The sequence below is a fragment of the Mesocricetus auratus genome, unplaced genomic scaffold, assembly GCF_017639785.1.
Source record: "Mesocricetus auratus isolate SY011 unplaced genomic scaffold, BCM_Maur_2.0 Super-Scaffold_100019, whole genome shotgun sequence".
NCBI classification, from domain to species: Eukaryota; Metazoa; Chordata; class Mammalia; order Rodentia; family Cricetidae; genus Mesocricetus; species Mesocricetus auratus.
In genome coordinates this window covers 22,348,867-22,376,221 of record NW_024429200.1, presented here as the reverse complement: position 1 = coordinate 22,376,221, position 27,355 = coordinate 22,348,867, and the positions used below count along the sequence as shown (strand labels likewise).

General features: G+C 41.4%; 1 protein-coding gene across 4 annotated transcripts in view; it reads right to left on the bottom strand.

Annotated features, from left to right (window-relative positions):
* Window positions 1-27,355, bottom strand: part of Cttnbp2 (cortactin binding protein 2) — a 149,491-nt gene that overhangs the window by 36,635 nt on the left and 85,501 nt on the right. For all 4 annotated transcript variants that reach the window (XM_040728496.1, XM_005080930.4, XM_013121153.3 and 1 more), the window contains 7 exons: window positions 27,256-27,355; window positions 25,205-25,355; window positions 21,783-22,034; window positions 11,058-11,175; window positions 6,511-6,786; window positions 4,497-4,592; window positions 3,003-3,082 (listed from right to left, as the gene is read on the bottom strand). In XM_040728496.1, the coding sequence (XP_040584430.1) occupies window positions 3,003-3,082; window positions 4,497-4,592; window positions 6,511-6,786; window positions 11,058-11,175; window positions 21,783-22,034; window positions 25,205-25,355; window positions 27,256-27,355 (1,073 nt within the window). The remainder of the gene's footprint in view (window positions 1-3,002; window positions 3,083-4,496; window positions 4,593-6,510; window positions 6,787-11,057; window positions 11,176-21,782; window positions 22,035-25,204; window positions 25,356-27,255) is intronic.

The window sequence follows — 27,355 nt, the reverse complement described above, 5'->3', positions numbered from 1 at the left end:
GACTGAGAGTAAGCTAATACTGCTTTGGATGGGACTGGTGGGAGAAAGGTTTTTGTGCTGACAGGAAATCTGTTTGAAAATGCAATAAAATTCAACTTGTAAAATTATAGCCTGAGCCACAGTCACTAGAAGTATTCTGATACAGTGTGACACTTTTGCTTATTAGTAAAGGGACACTGGCCTCATTGTAACAATTGCTAGTTAACCCATTTTATTCTTGTTTTATCTTCATATCCTGTTGGAGTAGCACTTAACACGTCAGTCAGTCAGGGCTCTGTTTCAGTGAGGCACATTGATTCTAGAAACAAGCAATCTCCGCAATGGTTCATCCATTCTGTCATTTTTCCTCCCTGTACAATGTTTTTCCACAGAATGGAGGTTAATTCAAGAGCTGTGGTCTCTATTACTGTCTCTGTGGTAACTGAGATGTGTCTTCAGATTTGTGGTATTTTAAAGCAATAAAACCACAACTTTTGTTCGGTGTTCCACTTGTTATACTTATTCAGAGTCAGAATTGCTGCCCAGTGGCAGTTTCAGGCCAGCTATGTTGAGACATTAAACACACAAAAAAGAAGAGGAGAATAAAAGGACTTTACTGTGCCAATAAAATTGGGATAGCTGTCACTTAAAGTTACCTGTTTTACAGCTAGAAATTTCAGTTTGACCTTTCCTGACACACAACTTCTAAGGCATTATTTACTGCTTTACAGGCACAAATGGCTGTTACTGTCAACTTAGTCACATAAATGTCCCCTGAACTTCTACCACAGGCATCAGAAGTCACTCTCAGGTATGTGGTGCGCAGATTTGAAACAGTAGGCATGCAATGATACATTATTTGATGAAAAAGTTTAAAAACTAGTGATAATAATTGGTAAGAATTGAAATGTGAGAAGACCTACCAAAGGGGTTAGAATGTATGGAATGATCTAGAAGTCTGTACAACTGGCATTTGGGATATTAAAGAGAAAAACAAAGTTGAATTTCTTTGTGTTTTATGACCATTTGCTGCTGTCCCATTTTATAGAATAGATACAAAGATGTAAAAGGAACACAAGAGAAATTATAGTTTATATATGCAAAGTATATATATATATATATATTTACTATGTATGTATGTATGCATTTACTGAAACTACAAAAACCAGTATTATATTTGGTCAGAAAGATCAAATAAAAATTGGCCTTCCGTTTTTGTGTTTTGTTTTTTTGCGGTTTTGAAAGAGGGCCTCACTTTTGTACCAAGGCTGCCCTTGAATTTACAGCAATCTGCTTGCAAAGCTGTACTCTCCTATCATCTCCCTGGGGTGTTTATCTATTTGATGGATTGAAGTATGCTGGCTAGTTTTATGACAATGTAACACAAGCTAGAGTAGTCATTTGAGAGGAGGGAACCTCAATTAAGAAAATGTTCCCATGATAAGAGAGGTTTGTAGGCAAGTCTGTAGGACATTTTCTTAATTAGTGATTCTTGGGGAAGGGCCCAGCCTATTGTGGGTGGGGCCATTCCTGGGCTGATATCTGGGGTTCTAAAGGAAAGCAGGCTGAGCAAGCCAGTCAGCAGCATCCTCCATGGCCTCTGCACGGCTCCTACGTTCAGGTTTCTGCTTTTGATGATGAACTGTTATATGAAACTGTGAGCAAAATAAACCCTTTCCTCCCTAAACTGTTCCTGGTCACAGTTTTCATCACAGTAACAGTAGCCCTAAACTTGTCAGAGTTTTAGATGAAACCAACCGGCCTTGGTCAAAACTGTGCTTAATATAGAGATGTTGGAAGGGGGGAAGGAAGTGGCTATACTCATAGCCTGAGACTCATATTCCTAACATCAGGGGTCTACACCCTCATCTTTCTTTTAAGAAAAGGAATAAGCTGGAGTTCTTCCTCTTGGGTATACTTCATGCTTTTTTTGGGGGGGGGAGGGAAACAAAAGCAGAGAGAGAAAAATAAGTGTCCCCCGACAGGAGTGTTTAAACCTGCTGGTACAAGGTAGGTCCAGACTCTGAGGCCAGCTTTATTAGTGTACGGCTTTTCAAAAGCAGACTTACATCCGATGGAAACAATTAGTATAAAGAGTACAGTGAGACTATTTTTAAGTAGTGGAGCTTTTGTTACAGTCTTATGCTATTCATATTCGTTTTAGTAGACCTCACTCAGACACAGGGTACCTCAGGCATCCATAATTTGGGTTCTGTCATTGACTGCATGTATTGCTTTGATCATAAGATCTGTTTAACCTCTCTTTGTCATACTCCTTTAAAAGAGAGGTAACATTATCAATCTTGTAGGGATATTATGAATAAATAAGTAAAAACATTTGGCGTACTACCTATATCTGTGAAGTATGTAATAGATGCAACATGCTTGTCTGTTTTCCTTGATGATCATATTGCCCTTCCTCCTGTTAGTAACACACTGCCTACTTGTGGCAGGGAACAAGATTACACACAACAGGACACATTTGCCAGCTTAATAAGTCATGACCTAAAATTCTGGTAACCTGAGGACACGAAGCTTGAACCCTGGAGCTGTTATCTTGAATGTTCTGCCTCCCTAGGCCTCTCACCTGTGTGGCAAGTTAGTTATGTGAAAAAAAAATTAAACTTCAGTCTTGTCTGAAACCAGTCTAGTCTGGAAACCAATTGTTTGGTTTCCAGAAAAGAGGTAAAATCAATATTCTTACTGATGTGAACTTATTTATTCAATGTTAAATTATAAAAGCTCACAGTAAGCCATCTTGATATACGTGTTTACTCCTTTCTATGTCTATGGTTGGTGGCACATCCTCGTTAAGGGGTATGTAATATGTGTAATATGTTCCCACCCAAGTTAGTAATCATTCATAGTCTCTCTGGGTCAGAGAAATGGACACCTGTATCATAGTGGCAGTTATGGACAGCCTACTGGGGAAAACAACACCATAACCCAGAATGCAGGGTGGGCGGGTCCACATGGACCACCTGATGGATGCTGCAATAGTGATGATGGCAGTGCCAACCTACCAGTCTGAGGTAGTTCTGCAGCATCTGGAGTGGGATCATGGATGCATAAGTCACACTACTGAGACAGCCTTCTTGAGGACCTGTGAGAAATATACACAGAGAAGGGAAATTCGCCTTTCCTTGTCAAATAGGAAGATAAACATATCACACAAGCTACCGTGACAGAAACAGGACACTTGTGGACTTATAGGAGCTGACATTTGGTCAAGAAGCATCAGAGTGACTTTGATACCTGTTAACTGGTTACTAAACAGCTAGTGCTCCTGGAAGCCTGAAAGCTCCTCAGTTGATTCTTGTCTCTCCCAAGAAAGCCCACTGACCATTTTAGCAATTATAGCCAGGACTTCGAGAGTCCAGGTGCAATCCAGGAGCTGTGCCTGCTGGCTCCTGGGTTGTGTGTTTCACTGCTTATTAACAATAGTTGTCACAGATAGCCAGTCTTTGGAAATCTTCAGCCTTGCCTAATATTAATGTACAAGGCCAGGGTCTCCCTTTAGGTTTTGTTCCCATGCCAGCTTCTGCCACTCTCTCAACACACTGGGTGAATGGAAATAAGTTTTTTAGAGTGGACACGCGACTCTTAAAAATTGTCATAAATATAACTCATACAACAACACTTTAAGTCAACACTTATTGTTTGAAAGTTCATCCTACATGTGGAAAATACGTGAAGAAATCAGCAGCCTTTTAGAATCCAGGGCTGAGAAACAGTAAATACACTACATACCAATAACGAGAAGTCATATAAGAAAATCAGTCTGACTATGGACTCCCCCATGGAGGGCCTCACCCTCCCTGGGGAAATGAGGGGATAATGGGGGGGTTTGGGGGAGGGCACGGGAGGAGAGGCGGGAAAGGGAGAGGGACCTGGAACTGACTTGTGAAGCAACCTTGTTTCTTATCTAAATTTAAACTGAAAAATAAAAAAATAATAAAAAAATAAAATACCAAAAAAAAAAAAAAAGAAAATCAGTCTGAGACTTAGTACTGTATATAAATTAGAAGTAAGCAGAAATGCCACTTAGTGGACTGCTAGGACCATTAGTGACATTATACCTGTAACATGTCATAAATACAAACACAGCTTAAGAATAGTAGATACTTTCTCAATATTAATGTATACCATTATAATACTCAGACCAGACATACACCATAGTTGATGGTAACAACAGACATTTCTCTTTTTTAACCTAGTCTGTCACTCCTAGCCGCATGCCAGTTTGCCTGTAGGCTGTTTCTAATGAGGGACACAATGAGAGCAGCAGGAATCTACGAGCTGGGCAGACATAACTGAGGGTGACAGAAACATGACTTCTAAGTCCCCCCTTCCCTTATGCAGAGACTGCTAGAAGCAAGAGGACAGCATCACCGAGGACTGGAAACCGGCCTCCCGAGAGGACAGCATCACTGAGGACTGGAAACCAGCCTCCCGAGAGCCAGTTGGGAGGCCCACACTCCTTAAGCATCACCCTGGTGTGCAATCTCATTTATTACCTGACAAAAGCACGGTGACCTGATCTACCTTCTTCTTCTTCATGAAGTCCCACGGGGACTGGGGGAAGCTCTGGCCAGCTGACCATGGCATAGTTCCTAGTTGAATAAAGGGAAATAGAATGTCAAGGAGAGCCCAGATGATGCTTTCATAAGGGCAAATACATTCTCCTCTGTGAGATGCTAAAGAATCTAGTGCTTCTGAGGTCAAAGGTGATCCAAAGGGCAATTAACTCCCCAAGGACATTTTTGTTGAAGGCCAAAGGGAAAGATGTTAACTCTATAGACTTCTCAAAAAAAAAAACAATATTTCATGGAAAATCTGAAGAACAAAAATATATCCAGATTATTTCCAAGGTTAAGTTCTCAAAAACCTCATATCCTAAACCTACCTCTTGCTTCGCTAAGTCCCAACACTTTGGAGAACATCTGACTTGTCACCATCTGGTCTCCAGAGAATGTGACCCAGTCACTTTCCAGCAAAATTTCCAGAACTGTTTTGGAAGTTTCAAAGTCTCAGACAATTTATTTCAGATTCTCTACCTCAGCGTGACCCCAACAGTTGTACTGACTTGTCTCCTAACCCCTGCATCTCAGTTGACCTGAAGTTCCTTGAATCATGGACTCTGAAAATTCACATGTCAACATTAAAAATAATATCATACCCTCAATTATTAACTGGCTAAGAAAGGCACTAATCTAAGCCCTTTGGCCACAGAACTTGATGACTTTTAGACTAAAAGTCTGCTTGGGTATACTACAGCTATGATAAGGGTGAATCTTCAGCCCCCTGGTATCCACTGTTCAGAGGCACGCTCATTGGCTGTTGGGAGTATCCATTCACTGCCACCAGGTTCCAGATTAGCTGGAGACAGCAGGTACAGGGCTACTTCTTTCAGAACGCCTCTTTCTTGTCTTCATCTACAAGACTTGAGCACAGACTCAGGATCTGCACAACACTGTACTAGGTGGGCGAAATGTGTCCCTGACAATCGCTCATGCTTACTTTCTTCATTCAGTTTTTAAATTTTATAATGATGGCTCCATAACAACATTTTAACTATCATGCCAAAGTTGTCATAAATAACTTTCTCTCAAGCTAGTGGGAATATATTTTAATGTAAACCTACATTTATGAGCAAGCTTCAAAAATAACACCATGTTTTAAATGAATACATAAAAGCAACAGTAAAAATATGCCCTTCCTTCACCTTGACCATTCTTTTTAAACGTGGTACTGTTGGATGTGTGTTTGTTCCCCTCAGAGAGCCTGCGATCTGAATTCTGGCTGCTTTGCTCATTAGTCTTGTACCTTTGGGCAAGTCCTCTCATACCTAGTGAGTTGTACAGTGTGGACTTTGGTGTGGACTCTTCATAAAGTACTGAGCACAAATCTTGCAAGAGAGGATTTCTCACAGATGTTAATTTGGATCTAAGAAGAAAGAAGCCAGCCAGAGGCAGGAAATATTTGTGAGCACTAACTGTGCACACCAGACAACCGACCTCATCTCTTTACGTTCTTTGATCTGTCAAGAAGGAATAACTAGTTAACACTCTGACCCATCCCATGTGGGAGCTTTGAAAATATCTTCATTAAAAGATCTTTCAGTTCTAGACTGCACTGGACCCCCGTCATGTGGTAAGGCATTAATATAGCATAACACATCTGCCACAGTCTGAGAACAAATCTGGAGTTATGTTCAGAAACTATTCAAAAGCAAGCATCTGTAGTGTGCTTAGTTTCTTGCATTTACCTCAAACACAAGGGTAATAACAAGACCTCATCAAAGGCTTTCAAGTTATTTACTCTCTAACATTACTTGAGGCATAAAAGCATTTTTATATCAACAGGCTACATTATGTAATGGCTCACTGTAGGCTCAAGGCTTCCAGTACTGGCAGCTGCCACAAGTCAAGCCTTGAATGTATTTCATCAGTGAACTATCAGGCTATGAAGCCCACAAGCATAAATAAACCCAGACGTTTAACTTTCTTTTCACTTCAAGGCTGCTTATACCTAGCATGATGGATTGTATATTGCTGGTGCCGAGACCGATGCAGGAGTCGGTAACGTTATTAAATGTCCCATCTTCCAGACTCCACCATCCATCAGAAGAGATGGCTTGGAAATGATTTGTCAGAGCTTGACTCACTGCTTTTGAAAAATCATCCCATGATGTCTGTTTGCGGATATTTAAAACACATATTGTGTGTTCACATTCAAAGTCGTCGGAACAATTGTTGCTTGGTGGAATTTCACCCACGGAAATCCTTAAGGGTATTTTAAGAGCATCTATTAGAAGAACAAAGAGATAGAAGTTTAGAAACAGCCTTGGTAGAAAAATAAACAAGCCAGCTATTAAATCAAATAAGCAGATATGAAGGTTTTAAAGGTAAATCAAAGGATAGCAGCTATCTTAGTCAACATTAAACTGAGCCTTCTTGTACTGGAGCAAATGCTGGTTTCCCAGACTCACCACAGTTTCTTTGGGAGCATACAGGGTGAACTATTTATCATTTCTTGTATCTCAGCCTTTTCTAATTTGTTGATTTTTTTTCTCTTCAGAAAGAGTCTCAGGCTGTTTAAAAAAAAAAAAACGTAGGGAAGACCAGAGACCTTTCATTGAAAGTTCTCTAATTTTCCTTATCTTCATGAACAAGTTAGGGTACAGCTCCAAAGGTTAGTATGGCTAGAAGAGTTCCCTAAGAGCTACACAGACCTGGGTCTGAGCCTCAGAGTCAGCTTTCTCCTATATGTGAACTTGGTACATGATCCTGGTTCTTGCTGTCTCTCAATTTCTTCCACAAAAATGCTGAAATTATACAAAGAATCAGCATGGGGAGTAAATTAATTTTTTTAGTAAGGGATGTGATAAATTCAACCCGGTAGGTATTACATGACAAGTACTAGTGAGTGTTTGGTAAGGGTTCAGGGTTGCAGCAGGAACTCTGACTCAGTGCTCAGTTCTACTCTAGCCTCAACGGCAGAAGCTTCACATGACCTTCCTTCCAGTCTATATAATCCCAAATGCCTGGAGTTGGCACCCATGCACTTCTGTTCTCAAGAACTCAATTACATTTACTAGAAAATAACTAGTGTTTGTTCCTGAATCTTCTATAGCTGATAAAAAATGTTTACCTACTATGGGACAAATATAACAATTGTATAAAATTATATAAATGTAATAGTGTTTCCACAGACACTACTTTGAGTTCACTTCCTTAGTATGCTCAGCTGCTCAGGTAGTAAAGTCATAGAAGATATGGCAAAGCTGTATTTTGTTTTATTAGGAATTCATGCAATTCAACGAGCAGAAGCTTATTAAAGACTTTCTCACATGGTGAAAGAACTATGTAGCATGCTGGAGTAGTAAAATAAAATGCTTTTATGGAATGACCAAATACCCATGTCTATATGGTCAGTACTTACTAGATTCAGTGTGTTACCCCCCCCCAAAAGAGGAAATGAAGTTGGGAGGGGAACAGGAGAAAGGTTACCCAGCATGAGTCTGGAGTGGTGGTGAGTATGATCAGAATACATTGTAGGCATGTGTGAAACTCTCAATAAGAAATTAAAACTTATCTAACAAGAAAAAATGTAATTTTAATAACTAAAATATAAAATCAAATGTGTCATTTGAGGAAATGGCTTTTCCACTCATTTATCATTACTTTATTTTTCAGTTGTCAGCTGTGTGACCTTGTTACCAGCTTATTAATGTTACCATTTCTAACGTTAGTGGCCTCTGTTCCCTCCATGCCCCTCTGCCCTTCTCCCTTCAATATTCTTCCTCTGTCCCTGTGCTTTGTCAAGACTTTTTAATGACAGACTGTCTCAGAACTGTCTTCTGTTTTTAGTGTCATTCCTGCAGTGACCTCCACTCATTTCAGTCCGGTAACTTTAAATGAGTCTGACAGACTGCTGACTGCCAAACTTACATATCCAGTTCATACTTATCCCAAGAGAGAGTTCTGCTGACTTGACAGAGATATCTCAAATTCATGCATCCAAACAACTCCTGGCCTTTACTAGCTAAGCCTGCTTCACCCTTGATAGCCTTCCCTGAAATGGGTGGTGACAACTGCATCCTGGCAGATCCTGGCAGATCCTGGCAGATCTGAGCAACAGGCAGATCCCTGCGAATGAGTCTCGATTTCCCTCTTTTGTACTCTACATTTTGTTCATCATGGAGTTCTGCCCCTTCATTCTGTAACTTTGGGACCCATGTTCTTTCTCATGGGCCATCTGTTGTAATCCTCAATACGACCCACCATTTTTACCATTCTCCTGGAAGATTTATGTTTTCACAGCTGTCCTTGATTTTGTACATGACTTTTTCCAATCTATTCTCAACAAGGTAGCTGGTGAAAGCTAAAATTCACATCATCTGCTATTGTCTAGCTACACTAAGTCCTTATGATGAGTGTCTAGTTTCATTTCTGTTGCTGTCATAAGACAGGGGAGGAAGGTTTTTGTGGCTTACAATTCCATATTACAGTTCTTCATTTCTGCTAAGTCAAGGCAGGAGATTATACACTAATATTCACAGTCAAGAGCAAAAAGTAAAGAATAAATTCACAGATCCTTACTTGTTTTCTTCTTTGCTCTAGCTAGAGTTTTCTTTTCTTATATTGTGCAGGGCCTTCTATTTAGGGAATAATGATGCCTACAGTGGGCTGGGTCATCTTAGATCAATTAACAGTTAAGACAATCTCTCACAGGTATGCACATAGGTCAACTTGAGCTAGATAATTCCTCATATAGACTCTTTTCTGAAATTTGCTAGCTACAATCATGACCAAAATGAGAAGATAGGCTTATTGAGTACAAACAATAGAGGCAATGATTGATTTGAATGCACTAGTGAATTCAGTCACTGTGGTTGTCTAGGTAAGACCTTCACAAGAGCAAGCCAGACAATAGTCCATCATCTATGGAGGAAGGGTTTTATGGGCACTTACCTCTAGCTGAGGAGCTTTGGTATCAAATTACTTTGTGACATAAAGCCCACTCCACAGGAGAAAATACATGGTTGGTGCTGTAAATCTGACCAAGAATTCTTATGAAACTCATAGGCTCCAGGAGTGAACCTATTATTTTGCTAAATGGGCCTTGAAATTATTATCTCCATACTCACAAATTAGTGTGTATCTCAGACCACACTGGAGAATTTTCTTCTTGCGGAGGTCAGCACCAGTAAGTGCAGAACTCACTACTAGTCAAAGTTAAAAGAACGACTGTCTATTCAGTGCTTAGTCATAAATGGGGCATTTTCTGTCACACTCCTTTCCAGAACTATAGACTCAGGAAACATCATGGAATAAAGAAGTAAAATATAAGATCCAGAGGCCAAGGAGGACCAAGGCCAAACAGTCTTCTGGACATGACAGGATTACTGTACTCATGAATTCATAGTCACTGTGGTTGCTTAGGTAAGACCTGCATAAGAGCAAGCCAGTTAACAGTCTGTTGTCTATGGAGGAGGGGCTCATGGACACCTACCCCCTAGCTGAGGAGTTTTGGACAGTTGAAGATTGCTCAAGGAGGGAAAGTCAGTTTTCTTTAAGGATGAGGTTGGTCTTTGATAGGTCAAACATGGCCCAGTCACATGCCCATGCATATACAGGCAGCACAAATTGCAAATTACACCACCCAGGTTATTAAGTTGGGAGAAGGGTTTGGGAGTAGGGAGTGGATCTGGGATATATGTCTAACATAGCTCCGGTGGCTCACACCTATTGTCACTCTGGAGGTTGTGGCAGGAAGATCAATGAGTTTAAAGGCAGTCTGTTATACATACTGAGTTTCAGGTGATGAAATGCTACAGAGAGAAGTTCTGGAATGAAAGAAGAAAAGAAGGAAGGAAGAGCAGGAGGGATGGATGGAAGGAGGGACAGAGGAAGAGCAGAAAAGCCAGGGAGGGAATGGATTCATATTTGAGTGTATAATTAGAGGTTAAAGCATTATGTTAGGTGTTAAAATTTTGCTTATCCTATAGAGCATTTATTCAATGCGCATTATTCAATGTCATATCATTTTTTATGATCTTGCATGCTGTATTCATAAGCCTACAAGGGAACTTTCCATAAAATATACTTGGGAGTATGTACTTGTGGAGCTGGAGGGGACCCATGAGATCATCAATTAACTGCAAAGACTGGTAGGTAACCAAGTGTTAGGAGGCAACCCTCTTGCCAGGCCCACAGGACCAGCTGATGTAGAGCACACAGCTGGGATTTCCCCCCTGGCAGTCTAATGTCTCCAGAGAAAGGTAGGGGTGGGGTGGGGTGGGGTGGGGTGGGGGTAGGGGCAATCATTTAGATTGTTCTCTTGGGTTAGTCAGTAAAATCTAAGAAAGAGCAAACACTATTTGTATGGCAAAGGACTTCTGCAAACTCATTTTACTTGGGGAAAAGTGATGACATAATCAAAAGTATTTTTGCTATAACTAAGGCTGAAAAGAAATTAAGAGGGTGAGTCCATGAGGGCTGCACTGATATCGTTCCCAGTGCTCCGGAGGTCCCAGTGGTGAGGAAGGATGAGTAGGCTGAAACGTCACTCACTCAGATTCTCCAGCAAATGCTTGCAGTCATCAGTGGCAACATCATGCACAGTCCGATTGCACTTGTCTCTCCTCTCCGGCTCCAGCCCTCCATGCCTACACAAGATTTCTAGGCAATTCTGTAAAGACAAGAGCACTATTATATCCATGTCCAAATCAACAAACTTGAGTGCAAAGCCCAAGAAAGAAAGTCAGTTATCTGTGACTAGCTGATCAAGAACTCATAGTCAGAGACTGGGCATGGTGGCACATCCCTATAATACCCACACTTTGGAGGCAAAGGCAGGAACACTAGGAGTTTGTGGCCTGTCTGGAATATATATGGCTTGACATGGTCTTACCCTTACCTATCATGACAGAATCCATCCTCAGCTATACAGAGAGACAGTCAGAGAGAATAGAAGAAAAAAAAACAAACAAAGCAAAAATGGAAGATGGCTCAGCCAGCTGAGGCGTCAGTTGCTAAGCCTGATGACATGAGTTTTGTCCTTGAGACTTAAATTGTGGAAGCAGAGAACCAAGTCCCAAAAGCTATCCTCTGACCTCCACTTACATATGTGCACACACCATATAGTTGTTTCACAGAGCAAAATAAAGAATGAAATGAGTTCAGCAGACTATATTCCTTTCATGTTACCTTGACAATACAAACCAGGAAGACTTTTGTTTAACTGGCTGCTTCTTGTTGCCTCCTGGTAAGTACTTTTTTTTTTTCAAGAATAATGGGAACATTGAATAGGCCAGAAACAATAAAAGGTACTGGATGTCAAACTAGGCATTGTCCTTCCTAGTATTCTCGCCAAACACAGGCAGACAGAAAAGTCAACACACACACACGCACGCACGCACGCACGCACGCACGCACACACACACACACACATTCATTTAGATCTACCTGGGATGAATCTGTATATTTGAGTTGCTGGAACTGAAATACCTGTACCCATGAAATCTTTCCTTCTTTCTGTTCCTTCTGTAGTCCTGAGGATGGAACTCTTGGGGTTTGTGTATGCCAGCTAGTGTCTTCATGAGCCCCTACCCCTGCTACTCCCTGCCCTTGGATTTCATAGACAGGCAGGCAGTGTGCATCCAGGCACTCTGCAGCATAGTCAAGCATACATTCAGCAAAGCCTTCTCTACTCTTGGTGTAGAACCTAATTTTTTGTTTTATAAAAACATTTTCCCTTCCTAATAGTAGTAAAATAGTCTACGTGCAGTGTGTATAATATCCCCATGAAGAACACGCTGCTTTGCATCATGGAAACATGGCCAAAAGGTAAATCTAATTTGAAAGGAACCTTTTGCTCCCAACCTTTACCAGCCCCCGCCTCCATAACTATTTTCTGATTTTCAACATTAGTGATGGCTCCAGCTTATCTTTAAACTTGGCATAAATGGAAGTATACTGCAGGTTTCAACTCACACTCCCAGGAGAAGCATTCGTGAGTTCCAGCTGCTTCCTATTGCCTCCAAAATTTACTTTTAAATATAACAATGAGTTCACAAGTTCAGGGGATTTTTAGGAACCAGAAAGAAAAGCAAAAACGAAGTTGGAACTACCAATTAAAATGAAATGTGACAAGAAGTCTTGCTGATCTGAGGGCATAGGTGATATGGAGGGCTCTTTTGAGTATTCACGGGATGCAAGACTAGATGTACAAACTGGGGGAACTCTGTTAGGAGACCTCTAACTGAAGAAATTCTACTTGCCTTCAAAGAAACACACTGGGAATATTGTTTCTCTCTGCTGGCTTTTGCTTAGGTTGGAGGGGGCATGTCATCAAAGGTCTGTGGTCTGTGGCTCAGACTTAGAAAATCTCTAAGCTAAAGAGTTAACTGAAGGCAACACCTATTTTATAAACTAGTTATCGAGCTGTTATTTCTGAAATTACTATAGCGCCAATTAAGTGACTACGATAGCCAATAAGAAACTTGGATAATATGAACTGACACAGTACTCAAATAGGCTTCAATAGAATACAATATGGGAACAACATTTTGCAAATTCCAGGATCACAATAGGATTCTTAAAAGTCACAATGATTTTTTTTATTAGTACTTGTGGCAAAGATCATAAAAGTTGAAGCAGGCCTGAATTCAAATCATGTTAGTGGATACAGTCATATTTAAAGATATGGCATGGCTCTTTATAACATTTCTGCTTTAGTTTCTTTCTATGTGTTTCAAATAATGTCTCTCATAGGACTGCCATGTGACTTAAAAGCTTCAGAGTTCTTTGATGCTTGGCATGAACTAAACTCCCAGTATTTATCAGCAGCAGCATTTTATTATAACCAAGTCATTGCCCATTAGAAAACATCCTAGTTAGTTAACTGATAAGGTATCAGTGCACACAGCAAATACTTGTCTTAAGATAATTTATATGATGTAGCTTTTAATTACTTTTTTGGGATAGAAAGGTACAACACAAATTTTCAAGTCTCTCAAATTAAGATTCTTTGATTCTTGACCTTCAAAGTGGTTGCTTCTAGGTAGGGCAGTGGGACCTAATATGACAAGTACTGCCTTTTTCTTGAAGGAAGCATGGGAGATGTGTTCACATGGATAATGGCATTCAAAGACTGCTACAAGTCCAATGCTATGGTGTTGTGCAGATCTCATGGGAAACACAAACTACATGAAGACTCTGACTCAGAAGGTTCTTCCTGACAACTACAGCTACTACATAACATTTGAATACACGCTGATGTCCAGGCACAATTTCTGACACTTTTCAAGAATCATGAATCATGTAATTTTCTGAGAAATGTATTTTTAGGCCGTTCATGCTACTTAAACATCACAGACTGCATTTCCACATACTGAGATGGCTGACTGTCACTAGGCAGTATAATCTTATTGCCATCAATGAACCATTGACTGAAATACTGTCACGTGGTACAAGACTGACATAGTACTATCAGAACACACACATGTAAAGTGCTATACCCGGGCACTATGTTAAGGCTGCAGGTTCTAAGGATAAATAAGGGACCACTTCCATGTATCATGGAGAAGGGTAAAGAGCCATGAAGAGTTTGATATGTGTCTGGGAAATAGCTCAGCAATAAAGGGCTTGCCTAGCAAGTGTGACGACCTAAGGTTAGATCTCTAAGGCCCATCTGAAACTGGACATGGAAGTATGCATCCCAGCACCCCTTAACAAGAACAGAGGCAGAGCCAGGTACTCACTGGCATCTCAGTCAAACTCGTGTAGGTAGTGACTAATAAGAGTATCTCTAAGAAGGTAAAAGGCTAGGCCCAACACCTGAAGTTGTCCTTTGATGCCTACATGCATGAATGACACGTATGGATCCACACTCATACACATGAACATACACGTACACATAATACACATACACAGAAAATGTCTTCTATGCTCCATATGAGGGAAAGTATGAAGAAGAGAGGGCTGGCATGCTAGGTTACTGTAATGAGCAGCCAACATAAACACTTAAAAAGACAAAAGGTTATTTGCAGGCAGTTTCAGATTCCCATTCTTAGTTGCTTGTGTCGCCGTGGGCTTTACATTAGTGACAGATAATGGCAGGGGCATAGGGAAGAGCAAAGCAGAGAACCTTTTGGTCATTGGGAAGGAAGGGAAAGAAACACGAGGGTCAGGGTCCCAATGTCCCCTTCAAAATAATGATCCTAGATGACCAGAAGATTCCTAACTAGGTTCCACTTCCTAAAGCTTCCACCGCCTTTGGGAAACATTTCTTTAAACCATGGCAAGAGAGCTATAGATGCAACAGCAGGGAATTTTTGCTTTACAGAAATGTAGGAAGAAAGAAAACTACAACTACCTTTTCCACCTTCCATGAGGACATGGTGACAAGTGTATGTGGAAGAGAGAGTGAGCCTGAGTGAGCAGCGTGTCCTACAGGTACCCAGATGGATGGTCCAAGTCTTATGGGGATACATCTGCTAACACGGAGACCTAAAACCTGGTGTCTTGGGTTTCACTTTTCACTCACATTCGTTTTGTCAGAATGCAATCTTCTTTTCTGACCACGAGCCCAGAGCAAAATGTAGGGACTCATGATCACAGAGAGAGAACAGAAGAGATATTGCGGGAAGATGAGAAGTCTCCTCCGCCATTGCCATCACTTAGTCAGGGAGAGCTCAGAATCAAGAAACCAGGGCCAAGGAGATAAGAGTACAAACATCCCAAGTTCAAAGTGCTAGAGATAATATCAAATTCCAGGCAGAGAGGCGGAACTTGCGATTGGCCAGAGGGTGAGAAAGAAAGAAAACCCCAAGTTTGAAAATGCACATAAAATGTCCAGCTGAGAACTGAGAACAGCCTCTGGGTGTGGGTGTGCCCACTGCCCTGCAGGCAGGGGAGGCAGAACCTATTAAGACAGACACACTGCCATAAGCAAGTGGGTAGACTGGGTAGACGTAGTTGTGAATTGGTCCAAACAGAATTGTCAGAGGGCAGCTGTAACGGTGCACGCTGAGCAGCGTGGGTGCTCTGCTGTAGACAATGAGGCTGTGTGCAGGAAGGAAAACACTATCATCAGCTCTGTTTTAGAAGCTGACGGATGCATTGGAAACATATACCGGAAAGGAAGAGAGTGAGGAAACAGCGCTCTGAAAGGACCATACTGTCCATTCACCCATTGGTTCGAGAGACTACTTCTGAACCAGGGTCTCTGCTCGGAACAGAAGTGGGGACGTACATGCCAACAATTACAGTAAAGTACAAGCTATGTAAGTGAAGTGTGGAGAGGTGCCCTGGAAACACGCAACTCGTACCCAGAAACGTCTACCAAGATATTTTCTAGGCAAACAGGGTCAGGGCAGGCTAAGAAGCTATTTGAGACTTTGGGGACGGTAGATGTGAAGCCAGGGGGAGGTCAGTCCGGCATGTGGGTTACACACAGCACACCCTAGGAAAGGTGACATATGCTTGTTGTCTGAGGCCATCGAGGAGGGTCTTGACCATTATATCCAGCAAACCCTATTCTGAGGGTGAGAGGGTCATAAAAGGATATGAAATAGCTAAGTTATATTTAACTGTTAGATAGGTCCCACCCAGGGCTGCACCAACAAAATAAAACAAAGGGATGGAAAAAAAACTGAATAAACAAGATATGTCTGGGAACATAAGCTCAAATTCAATTTCCTCATTTCTTTGGCAAGACCTCAACTTCTCACAACAGGAGCAAGAGCTTAGTAAGGTTCTTTTATTGGGCTCCATATCCCCTGTTACTAGGAGTCAATCCCAGTGTCATCTCCATAGATTCCTGACTTTCCATTGTACTAGGTTTCCATCTCATCCCTGAGATGCCCCCCAATTCAGAGCCTGAACCATCTATCTCCTGTAACCAGGCAAGACTTTGAGAGGAAGGGGCTGTGACACCAACCCAGTCACATCACCTTCGACCTATAATTTGTCCTGCCTACAAGATGTGCTGTGTTAAAGATGGCACAGAAATTCTAGGGGGCAACCAATGACTGGTTCAGCTTGAAACCCATGCCATGAGAAGGAGCCCATCCCTGACACTGGCTAGGGTGTCAGGACCCAGAGGATGGAAGACCCAGAAACCTAGGATAGAACCAAACATGATTGACATAAAAAATAGTCAATGAAATGACTCCTGATGATATTCACCTAGCCCAGTTGTTATCAGAGAGACTTCATCCAGCAACTGATAGAATAAGATGGAGAGACCAACAGCCAAATATTAGGCAGAGCTGGAAGCAGGCAATCCTGAGGAAGGAGGAGGGGGAAAGGTTGTAGGGGCCAGGGGGTCAAGGACACAAGGAAACCCACAGAACCAACTAATCTGGGCTCAGAGAAGCTCACAAAGACTGAACCAACACCAGGGAGTCTACATGGGACTGACGACCTAGGTCCTCTGCATATATATTACAGTTGTGTAGCTTTATGCTCTTATGGGACTCCTAACATTGGGAACAGGGTCTGTCTTTGACTCTTTTGCTGGCTTTTTGGACCCTTTCCCATATACTAGGTAACTCTGTCCAGCCTTAATATGAGGGGAGGTGCCTAGTTTTACCATAACTTGATGTTCCATGGTTGGTAGATATCCATGGGAAGTCTATACTTTTCTGTAGATAATGTGGAAATATTAAGCTACAAAAATAGGGATGTCCTATGATATTTTATTGAGGAAGAAATCACTTATACCAAAAACCAAAAGTTTGTACGCTGCCCTCCAGGCCAAAACCGGAACCCAAAGAGAAAGCCTCTCCTCCCCCTAGCTTCCCCCCCCCCATGTTCTATGTAACTGTGAACACACCCAAATGGGCGTGGTCAGCGCTATGGGTACACAGTTCTCTTTCTACATGAAGAGAACTGGAGGAGTGAATAGGGGCAGGGGGGAGGTGCGGATAGCTACTAGGAGGAGGGGAGACTAAGAACAGGATATAAATAATAGTAATAAGGGATACATGCAAAAAGAAGTTTCTAAAATCTATTTTCAGGAAGCAAGGAAGACAAAGTTTGACCTTCTCTGTGGCGCATTCAGAAGCCAGTCTGGAAGATCTCCTGTGATAAGGCAGTAGTGCCTATCTGAACGAGCTCACCCACGGGAAAAAATCCAGAACTGTGAAGATGCAAGCACTGATGTAACGGGCTCTCTATGAGCCTCCTTTGAAAAAAAGTAACTTCACCGTTTCCCAAGACTTCATTTCTTCATATACAATGCACAGGGGCTGGAATGAGTTAACTCTATCCCTTCAAGCTCTAAAGTCCCATAATTCTCCATCGAAATCTGAGCAAAGTTTCATTATGGTGTTTTCACGTATACGTTGTTTTATTGATCTTCACTACCCTACCCAATTTTTTTGCTTTTAATTCCTCTCAGCTTAAGTTCCCACTTTCCCCTCTTACTCTAGTTTGATATTCTGTTGATGTGATAAAACATCATGACAAAAAGCAGCATGGGGAAGAAAGGTTTATTTAAGCTAACAAGCTGCAATCTATTAAGGAGGAAAATTGGGAAGGAACTCCAGGCAAGAACCTGGAGGCAGACGAGAGGCTGTGGAAGAAATTGATTTACTGGCTTGATCTTCAGGGCTTGCTCAACTTGTTTTCTTATAAAAATCCAGGACCATTTGCCAAGGGGTGGAATGGGGGATGGGAGTAGGTAACCACCCACAGTGGGTGGGTATTCCTATATCAATCATAAATCAAGACAATGCCCTACAGTTACTCCACAGGTTCATAGCCCAATCTGGTGGAAGCAATTTCTCAGTTAAGATTCCCTCTTCCTAGGTGACTAATTCCTGTGTTGACAAAACTAACCTGTTTCCTAATCTAGTAGTTCCCTCTGGTGTTTGATTCCATGCTGGCTTCACACTAGTAATTCCCAGGCTCCGTTGTCTCCTGTTTTTAAAAAGCTCTTCAAGTTTTCAGCTTTAACTGTGGCTTCTGAAGTGACAAGCCCCAAATGCATAGCCTCACATCTGCCTTTTGAACCTGCCTTTTGTAGAGTTGTGTTTCCAACTGCATAACCTATACCCACATTCACATTGATATTCACATATCAATAGGAATCTAGGATCTGTAAGAGAAAATGTGGCATGCATGTTTGAGTTTCGTGGGCAACATCACCAGCTTTATACAGACTAAAAAAGCATATGTGACCAACTGAGTTCATTTTTAAGGTCCTGTTGTGGATAGAGTAGAATGACTCTCTGATGGCTGTGATTTACTGTTTCTGAAAACTGGCCTCAGCAGTTTGTTATAAATGAATAATCTGGGAAAGATATTTTAGACAGAATGGACACGCTGTTTCAGGCAAGCGATACAGATAGTTTTGACTAGAAAGGAAGGATGTAGAGTGAAAAAGAATAACAGAATCAGGAAATCTGGGCTTCATTCCCAATGGCTATTAAACCCTCTCAGGCTTAGATGTCCTAATCATAAAATAAAGAGGTCAAAATGGAAGATTAAATGCCCACTCCAGAGCTAAAAAAAAAAAATCTATTATTTAAACAGCTTAGCAGTGTGTGTTGTCAATCATTCCCTAAAATCTCACATCAAAAATTGATCTTATGCTTTTAAAACTAAGAGGATACAGAAGAGTCCTATTCTGAGATAAGGAGGTCATATTGTCTGTTACACAACAATGAAGGAGTGTTTACTGCTGTCAGGGTCGAGGGGATCAATGGGAAACAGCATCATCAAAACTCTGGGACTAAGAAGAGTGCGTATTGAAGAGGCCACACAGCAGTCCCATCCTTCACTGAAGGCTAGCTTCTCAGGGGAGGAGGTTCCTTTTGGCCCAGTAAAAGAGGTGCAGAGGTATGGTAGGCAAACATCTTAGGACAGAGATGATCTGTTTTTCCCTGTATTGTACCTGCAGGCTGAATATATTCATTAGCCACATCTCCCATTACAGAGTTTTGTTGTTGTTGTTGAAGGGTTGTGAGCAACAAACTGACTTTCCATGAACCTTCTGTCAATGAAACTGCCAGTCTTTGAGTAGCTGCATTTTCAAATTTAAATGACTTACACTTCCCACTTATGTCTCCTAAAATCTTTTATGCTATATACATTCTGTTAAAATGAAACATACATATTGAGCTCTTGGAATTTTTATTTCTTTTGTGTCAAGGAGTAAAGTGGGGGAAACCATAAGGCTAACAAGCACTGAACACAATCATGCTTTTTTCTTTCCCTACTCATTTTAGAAATCAAACTGTGAAGTACATGGTGTCTGCAGTATATTTAACAGTCCCACACAGGTATTTCCTTTGGTCTGAGGTAGAGGGAAGGCTAGTAGCTGGCTGATTTGCTTCTCTGATCTTCAGCTTTAACACTAACATCTGCCTCTGAGTTTTTATTATTAAGACCAACTAGAATTGGTGTGACAGGTGTACATATGTGTGCATACACTCTTCGTGTGTGTGTGTGTGCATGTGAAGGTCAAAAATTGACTTTGGGGGCAGTGGTGGCGTACGCCTTTAATCCCAGCACTCGGGAGGCAGAGGAAGGCAGATCTCGGTGAGTTTGAGGCCGGGCTGGACTGATAGCCTCCCTATACAATACAGAGAAACCCTGTCTCGTAAAAACAAAAACAAAACAACAAAACAAAACAAAACAAAAAACCAAAACAAAATGGAAAAAAAACAACAAAAAATTGACTTTGGGTGTCTTCTTCTGTTTTTCTCCAACTTACTTTTTGAGGCAGAATCTCTCTGTGAGCATGACAGTCAATGTTTCGACTAGCCTGACTGATCAGAAAGTCCCTGGGATGTGTCTGTTTCCACACCCTCAGTACTGGAGTTGCAAAAGCACGCTGCCACACCCAGCTTTCATGTAGGTGCTGTTCATCCAAGATCAGTTCCTCATGTTTGTGCAAAAAGCACTTTACCCAATAAGCCGTCTTCAGTCTCATCCTTGAACACTGCTATCTGTAATAATTCTCATTATTACCATTGTTCTCGCCACCTTCTTTCTGCTACCATTTTGTTCAATATCCCAAATGGTCTAAGTAGTATTGCTAAATTAAATAATTTATACTGGGTAACCACTTATCTTATTTTTCTAAAGCCTTCCGCTGTAGTGAGCGATCCACCCAGCCTCAACCGCGGCGCTGACCAAGCCAGTTTGGGCGTGGTCACAGGTGTGGGTGTGAGTGTATGGTATTTGGTCTGGGTCTGGGACTGGCTTGCTTGCTCCTGGTTCTGGTTGGGTCACTGAGAGCAGCCTGGGTGTGGTTCCTTGGAGCTGGAACTTGAGGGTCATTAGTTCCTTATGTAAGTGACTTCTTCCCTAATACAATTAACCTATATTTAACGAAGTTCCATGTATCTTAATCTGTGCAGGCTGGGTAGATCTCTCACTACAATCCACTGCTGTGTATTCATCGGTAATTTCAGGTCAAGCCCATTACTCAATGTTCCTACAGGCCCGCATGCCAACAATGTCACTCCTAGTGTCACTTTATTTCTATTTCACCTTAGCACAGTTGGGATTGTTAGCCGCTGCTTCTATGTCTATTCTATTTCTCCCTTCATTTGAATACTTCTCTCCAGTGGTCTTCAGGATCTCCCACGTAATTTCTGCCTCCTTTAGAACGAACAGACCCTGAAGCGAATATTCCTAAAATCCCTACTCTTTGAAGTGCATAATCTCTGTTTTCCCGTATCACTGATTGAGGGGCTGACCTGATGACTATTCATCACTCTGAACTTGACTTTGTCTCCTTTCCCTACATTATAACTTGTACCCGTGCCACTGGTCTAAGAGCAAATTGTTTCTTCAGATATCAGCACACATAGTGCTCTGCACTGGAGAGTCCTAATACTTTATTATTGGCAAAGCCTACTGTTACTAACGGAAAGAGCCCAAGAAAATAGCCTACAATCTGAGACTCCCTCTAGATATTGGAGCTTTAGCTGGTATGTGGCCTTTGTTTGTAAACTACCTGTGAATTACATTAATACTAATCTTTCCTTTCTACCACAGATGGAGTAAAACATTTGCAATTACTCTCGTGTTTCTTGCGGAAAGACTCCAAATAAGAGAGTGTTTTTTTACAAAATGAAAATTCTCCTATTCCCTAACCATAAACATCTGCTGGAGAGAAATGAATGTCAATTCGTACCAGCAGCAGCCCATCATCTTCTGCAATGATATTGCTCCGTGTCCAATTACTCAGTCTAAACACACCAGATCAATTGCAGATGGCTACGCCACTCATCAAATTTACAACTGGGCGATGAGGCCAGCTGCTAGCAGACACACCTTGAAGCCTTTGGAGGCAGCGATATGTGCAGCAGTCCAGCCTTCTTTGTCAGCGTGGTTAATGAGTTCTGCAGGAACCACTGGCTTGGATGTACCTGTAGGGCTCTCTTCTCCATTCAAGGTGAACAAGCCTGACTTGGGCTCTTCTGCACTCAAAGAGTTTCCAGGAGCTGGCACTCTATGGTACATTAGGAGCTTGAGGCTGTCCACATTACCAGTGTCCACAGCTGCGTGAATTGGTGTCCAGCCATCCTGAAAATAAAATGACCAGGGGGGAATTGATAACAGCATTAATGATAGAACAGTGCTGTTTTAAAGTTCACCTCTAAATATTCTTCGTCACGAATCACTGTACCAAAGAATGGAGGTGGTCCCCCCCTGAAAATTCCTGATGAACATAAGTCCTCTTGCCTTTTACTGGTCCTTATTTTCCACAACTGTGATTCATGTTTGCTGTTAAATCACCATTTCCACCTAACATCCACCATCTGGAATGAGTATTATGCTTGACCAACCAGAATCTCAATTCAGTATTAAAACATGGAGTGAACTTTATCCTAATGAGATTTTTAAAATTATATGCAATAACAGTGGTGTTAGTAAATTAGTCACACACAGAAGGAGACTGCTGCAAATGACTTCTACTTCAAGGCCAGTGACCTAACTCGAGGGATCTGAACATTTTTCTGCCAACTATTCCAGAAGGAAAGATTCTAGTAACAGGGAAAAGGTAGCAATGTAGAAAAAAACAAAAACAAAAAACCAAAGCCAGATTGTTTCCCTGGACCTCCATACTTCCTTAGAAAACGTTGCACCTAGATACTCATTTCCTGGAATGAATTTTTTTTGTTTGTTTGTTTTTCGAGACAGGGTTTCTCTGTATTGTTTTGGAGGCTGTCGGTCCAGTCCGGCCTTGAACTCACAGAGGTCTGCCTGCCTCTGCCTCCTGAGGGCTGGGATTAAAGGCGTGCACCACCACCGCCCAGCTTCCTGGAATGAATATTGCTGTCCCCGCCCTTCCCTGTCCTACCCCGCCACTTAGCTGGTTTTGAGTATACTCAGTCTCAGGGCAGGGGTCCTCAGTCCCACAGCCTCAGTATCCTCTGGGACATTGTTAAAAATGGAGGTCTCCAAGCCTCTCTCCAGACAAGCGGATCCTAGCAGGAAAAGTCCATGAGTTTATCAGGCATGTCCAGGAGTGAATGGGAAGCATTTAAACGAGTGCTGTTTTAGGGTGAGTCTCTGTTAGCCTCCCATCCTGACACACAGCAGGACTGCCCACTGACTACACAGGAATTCTTGTCTGTCTTCAGAGATTTTGTCAAAGAATTGACTTGCTTTGGGGCTTTATTTTTTTCTACCTGAAAAAATTCCATATGAAATTTGTACCATCATTTTCTACCTGAAAAATGTAACATCATTTTCATATAGAATTCCATATTGGTAGGATTTGATGAAGGAGGTGGAGGCAGGAAGATCATTATTTTGAGGCCAGCCTGGGCTACATATTTAAAAAAATTAAAAAAAGAATTCCATATTGTTATATTAAATGTTTGAATAAGCTACAATACTTTCTGTTTTTTTTTTTTTTAATGTGTGTTTTGAGAAAGGTTCTCACTAGGCAGCCCTTGCTGGCCTGAAAGTTGATATAGTCCCCTTGCCTCTGACTCCTGAGTGCAATAAATATGCACCACAATAGTACAATTTTTTTAAACTAATGATGTAGAAGCTTAGAAAATTAGCCAGTAAGTAGGAACCACCTCAATGTACACTAAGTATTGCAATCCTTTCCCAAAGCTCACTCTTGAGGACGTGCCCTTTTCTGTTTCTGACTCTCATGACAGTAAATTCAGTTGACTCAGATAAGACCACACAGGTAGTAACTAGAGCTGGGTATGGTCTGCATTCCAGTCAGGTAAACCAGATCCCTGCTTTCTTCTGCAGTGTTAGAACACCAACCTTATGCAGGCCACAGAGGGCAAGTGCTGATTACCTTCCTATTTAACTGAGTCCAAACAGGCCTTCTAGGAAAAAAACAAGACAAGGCAAAAACCTTTCAACTTTCCACTTTCTCTTGCTACTTTACCGTTAAAAGGCATAAGACATCATTATTCCCTCGACCACCTATGAATTACACTGTGTACTTCTGTGTTTAAAAAGGTTCTGTTTTGACCAACAAATCTAGCTAGAGAGCATGGATCTTTATTCTCACCAGGATGTGGCTTAACCTTCCCTGTTGCACTTCTTACTCAGCTGGATGATGCAAAATTCATTTCTCTTACATCAATAAGGGAGGATTTTGTAGTGAAGATGTACAACCACCATCTATTTCTTGGGTGAAATACATAAAATAACAAGGAAATGTGAAACTAAACTACTTCTTTCAGATTAAAAACAAACAGGATCTGGAAAGATAGCCCCATGGCCAAGAACACTGACTGCTCTTTTAGAGGACCTGGGTTTAATGTCCAGAACCCACATGCCCCCTCACAACCATCTGTAACTCAAGTTCCATGGGGCCTGCTGATTTCTTCTGGACTCTATGGGAACTAGGCATGTAAGTAGTTCAGACATACCTGCATTTTTTTCTTTGCTTATACTGGCAGTTAATGATTGGTTCTTGTCAGTGAAATTAAGTAATAACATCAAAGGTCCAAGAAAAGTATTTGTTCAATGACTAAAACTTACACTTTCACTGTTTCTAATCCTGAAATACTAATAGCACTAGTATTCTTTTTTTGCCATTGTTGGTTCTAGTCTCAGAATTTGAATGACTGATGAGGTAAAGTGGACATAAGTTTTAATTGGCAAGTTAGAGACTCAAAGTTTCCAATTCAATATCCTTAAAGTAGAGCACAGTTAAGGAGTCTGTTTCAGTGTGCAGTTGTCCTTTAGCATTTATAGGAAAATAGTTTCATTGCTACATCCTACCCCAGCCTGTCCTCTGCATTCCTAGAGATGCACAAATCCCTCATGAAAAATACTGTAGCTTTTTTTTTTTTTTTTTTTTTTTTTTTTTGGTTTTTACGAGACAGGGTTTCTCTGTATTGTTTTGGAGGCTGTCGGTGTAGCCCAGCCTCGAACTCACAGAGATATGCCTGCCTCTGCCTCCCGAGTGCTGGGATTAAAGGCGTGCACCACCACCGCCAGGCTAAAATACTGTAGCATTAACATAGCGCTTACACACATCTTTCCACATTCTTAAGTCCTCTCCACATTACTTACAATGTCATCCAATGTGCAAATACTATGTAGCCAGCTGTTATACTGCCTTATTTAGGGAATAATGACAAAGAAAAATGTCTGCACATGTCATATATGCACACCCATATTAGAAAAGCACGAGTACATGATTTTTGAACCTATACAACTAGTTTTCAGACACAGTGTGTCTGTGAGAACCATCCCAAATGGGTACTTACTCTAGTTTGTATACTCCGGTCAGTGCCAGCTTCCAGCAGGAGTTTGATACAGTCTTTATTTCCATTTTTACAGGCCAGGTACAGAGGTGTCTGTCCTCCAGCAGCAGCATGATTAATGTTGGCATCGTATGCAGTTAGTAATTCTATACATCTGCACATAGGATTGTGATTAGTTACACAGAAATGAGACGTCAGCTTTGAAATGCTCCCTGGTCAGTTCCAAATCTAGATGACATGCCTCAGCAAGCCCATACTGACATGTATCATTTATCTTTATTTACACCAAATCGGTTATTATGAACCTTATTGCATTGCTACCACTTTCATAAGACTAAAAACAACACTTTGGTCGCAAAAATTATGAAAATTAAGCAAATCATTCTTTTACGGATGCTCACACATAGTTCATGATACACATTACCAACTTTTATAGGCATTGTCCTTGGAACAGGTTTTAGTTATTAGGTTAGATGATTTAATCGCGCTTGGTATACATATTATTTGCAATTCAAAATAGTTTGGGCCTCGAAACAAACATGGGGCTGCTGATTCATTCTGTGATTTTTCTTTCACTCCAGAAACTGATTATAAATAGCATAGACAGCCGGGCACCATGTGTCTCCGCTATAAAAAGTAGCAGGGGGCTGGGGAAAGGGCGGCCTTGGGAGAAAGATGGACGAGGCTGTCTCTTTGGGTGATAGCTGGCTTCTGAGGACACAGAGCTGCACAGAAAAAGGAAAGGAGGGAAGACAAGACTGTGACTTAGTGACTAGCTCAACACATAGAGATAGAATTTGAATTAGGGAAAGTCAGGTTTTGTTTTGTTTTTTTCCAGTATTTGGCTTACATACGTTTTAAAATAAGTCACATGTTGACATATTTGTGTAACAATGTTCTTTACATTGACCGATTCCTGAATTTCCACAGGGTTTCTCCTTCAAAAGCTATCCACGCTTCTGATCTGTGACAGTTATATCCTTCACATATGGCCTAGTAACATGGAGCAGACAAAGGCAGAAGGAGACCAGGAGGACAGATGTGCTTTGTAGGGCATAGAACACAACCGAAAGAAACAGCAGAAGCAGCGCCTGTGGTTTCCAAAACTCATCAGGCTGATGAGACGCACGTTAGATACGCAAGGGAAAATGACACTAGGCACAGAAGGCCGCGTTTGGAATATTATAGAATACATTTGTAATTAATAACACTGATGTGAATTCTAAAACAACTTATTTTAAGAACTGTATAGTTTGAGTTGGAAAAAAACAGCTCAGCTGTTGAAGACTTGGGCTCAAAACCAAAATGCCAAGGATTCTGTAATTTGTTCAAGGATATTTCTCTCAGGACAGATGGGTTTCAGAGGTGGCAGTGGTATATATTCCTCACAATCTGCCAGCTCAGCACAGGCAGCACAGCAATCGGGCTACATTCTATTATTAACATACGACTTTCCGTTGTGAAAAGTAATCCCTATATTTAATGACGTCCAACTGCTGTCGAAATCATCGTTACGGCCAATTGCATATTAATTGACCTCTTCCTTTTGCATTTGAATGACTTTCAGTCTGCAAAAGCCCTGCTTTGATCTTTCTCTTAATTGTGAATGAAGCAAGATGAGGATGTGGGCCTAACTGTCACATAACTTAATAGTAGGACAATGGGATTATGATAACTAGTATAACCCTCTGTCTTAATTTCAATGGTAGCACCAACAAAAGCTTTTGTAGGGAAGAGGAAACAATGATGTGCTCTGCATTCCTTACTTCATCCGGTAGCATGCTGTAGTTGACCATCTCCAGAGAAGTTCACTGATGTGCGGTGCAGACATGGACGTATGCACACTTGCTTCAGATCCAACACTTAACCTTTGTTACGAAGAACAAATCTAGGGTCCTGCTTTGCATTTGAGCCTTCAAATGTGTTTGGTGAGTTACTTTGTCAATGAAGGTTAAGCTCTCGTTTACATACTTAGCAGGAGTGAAATATGTGCAGGAATATAAAAAGGGGTCATTTTTACAGGAAAACAAAAACCAAGGAAGTGCATCACTTACTCAAAATGTCCCTGAGCAGCTGCGGCGCACAAGGGTGTGAAGCCATTTTTATCAGCAGCATCGACTCTGGCTTCTGCATTCAGCAGCAATCGCACACAGT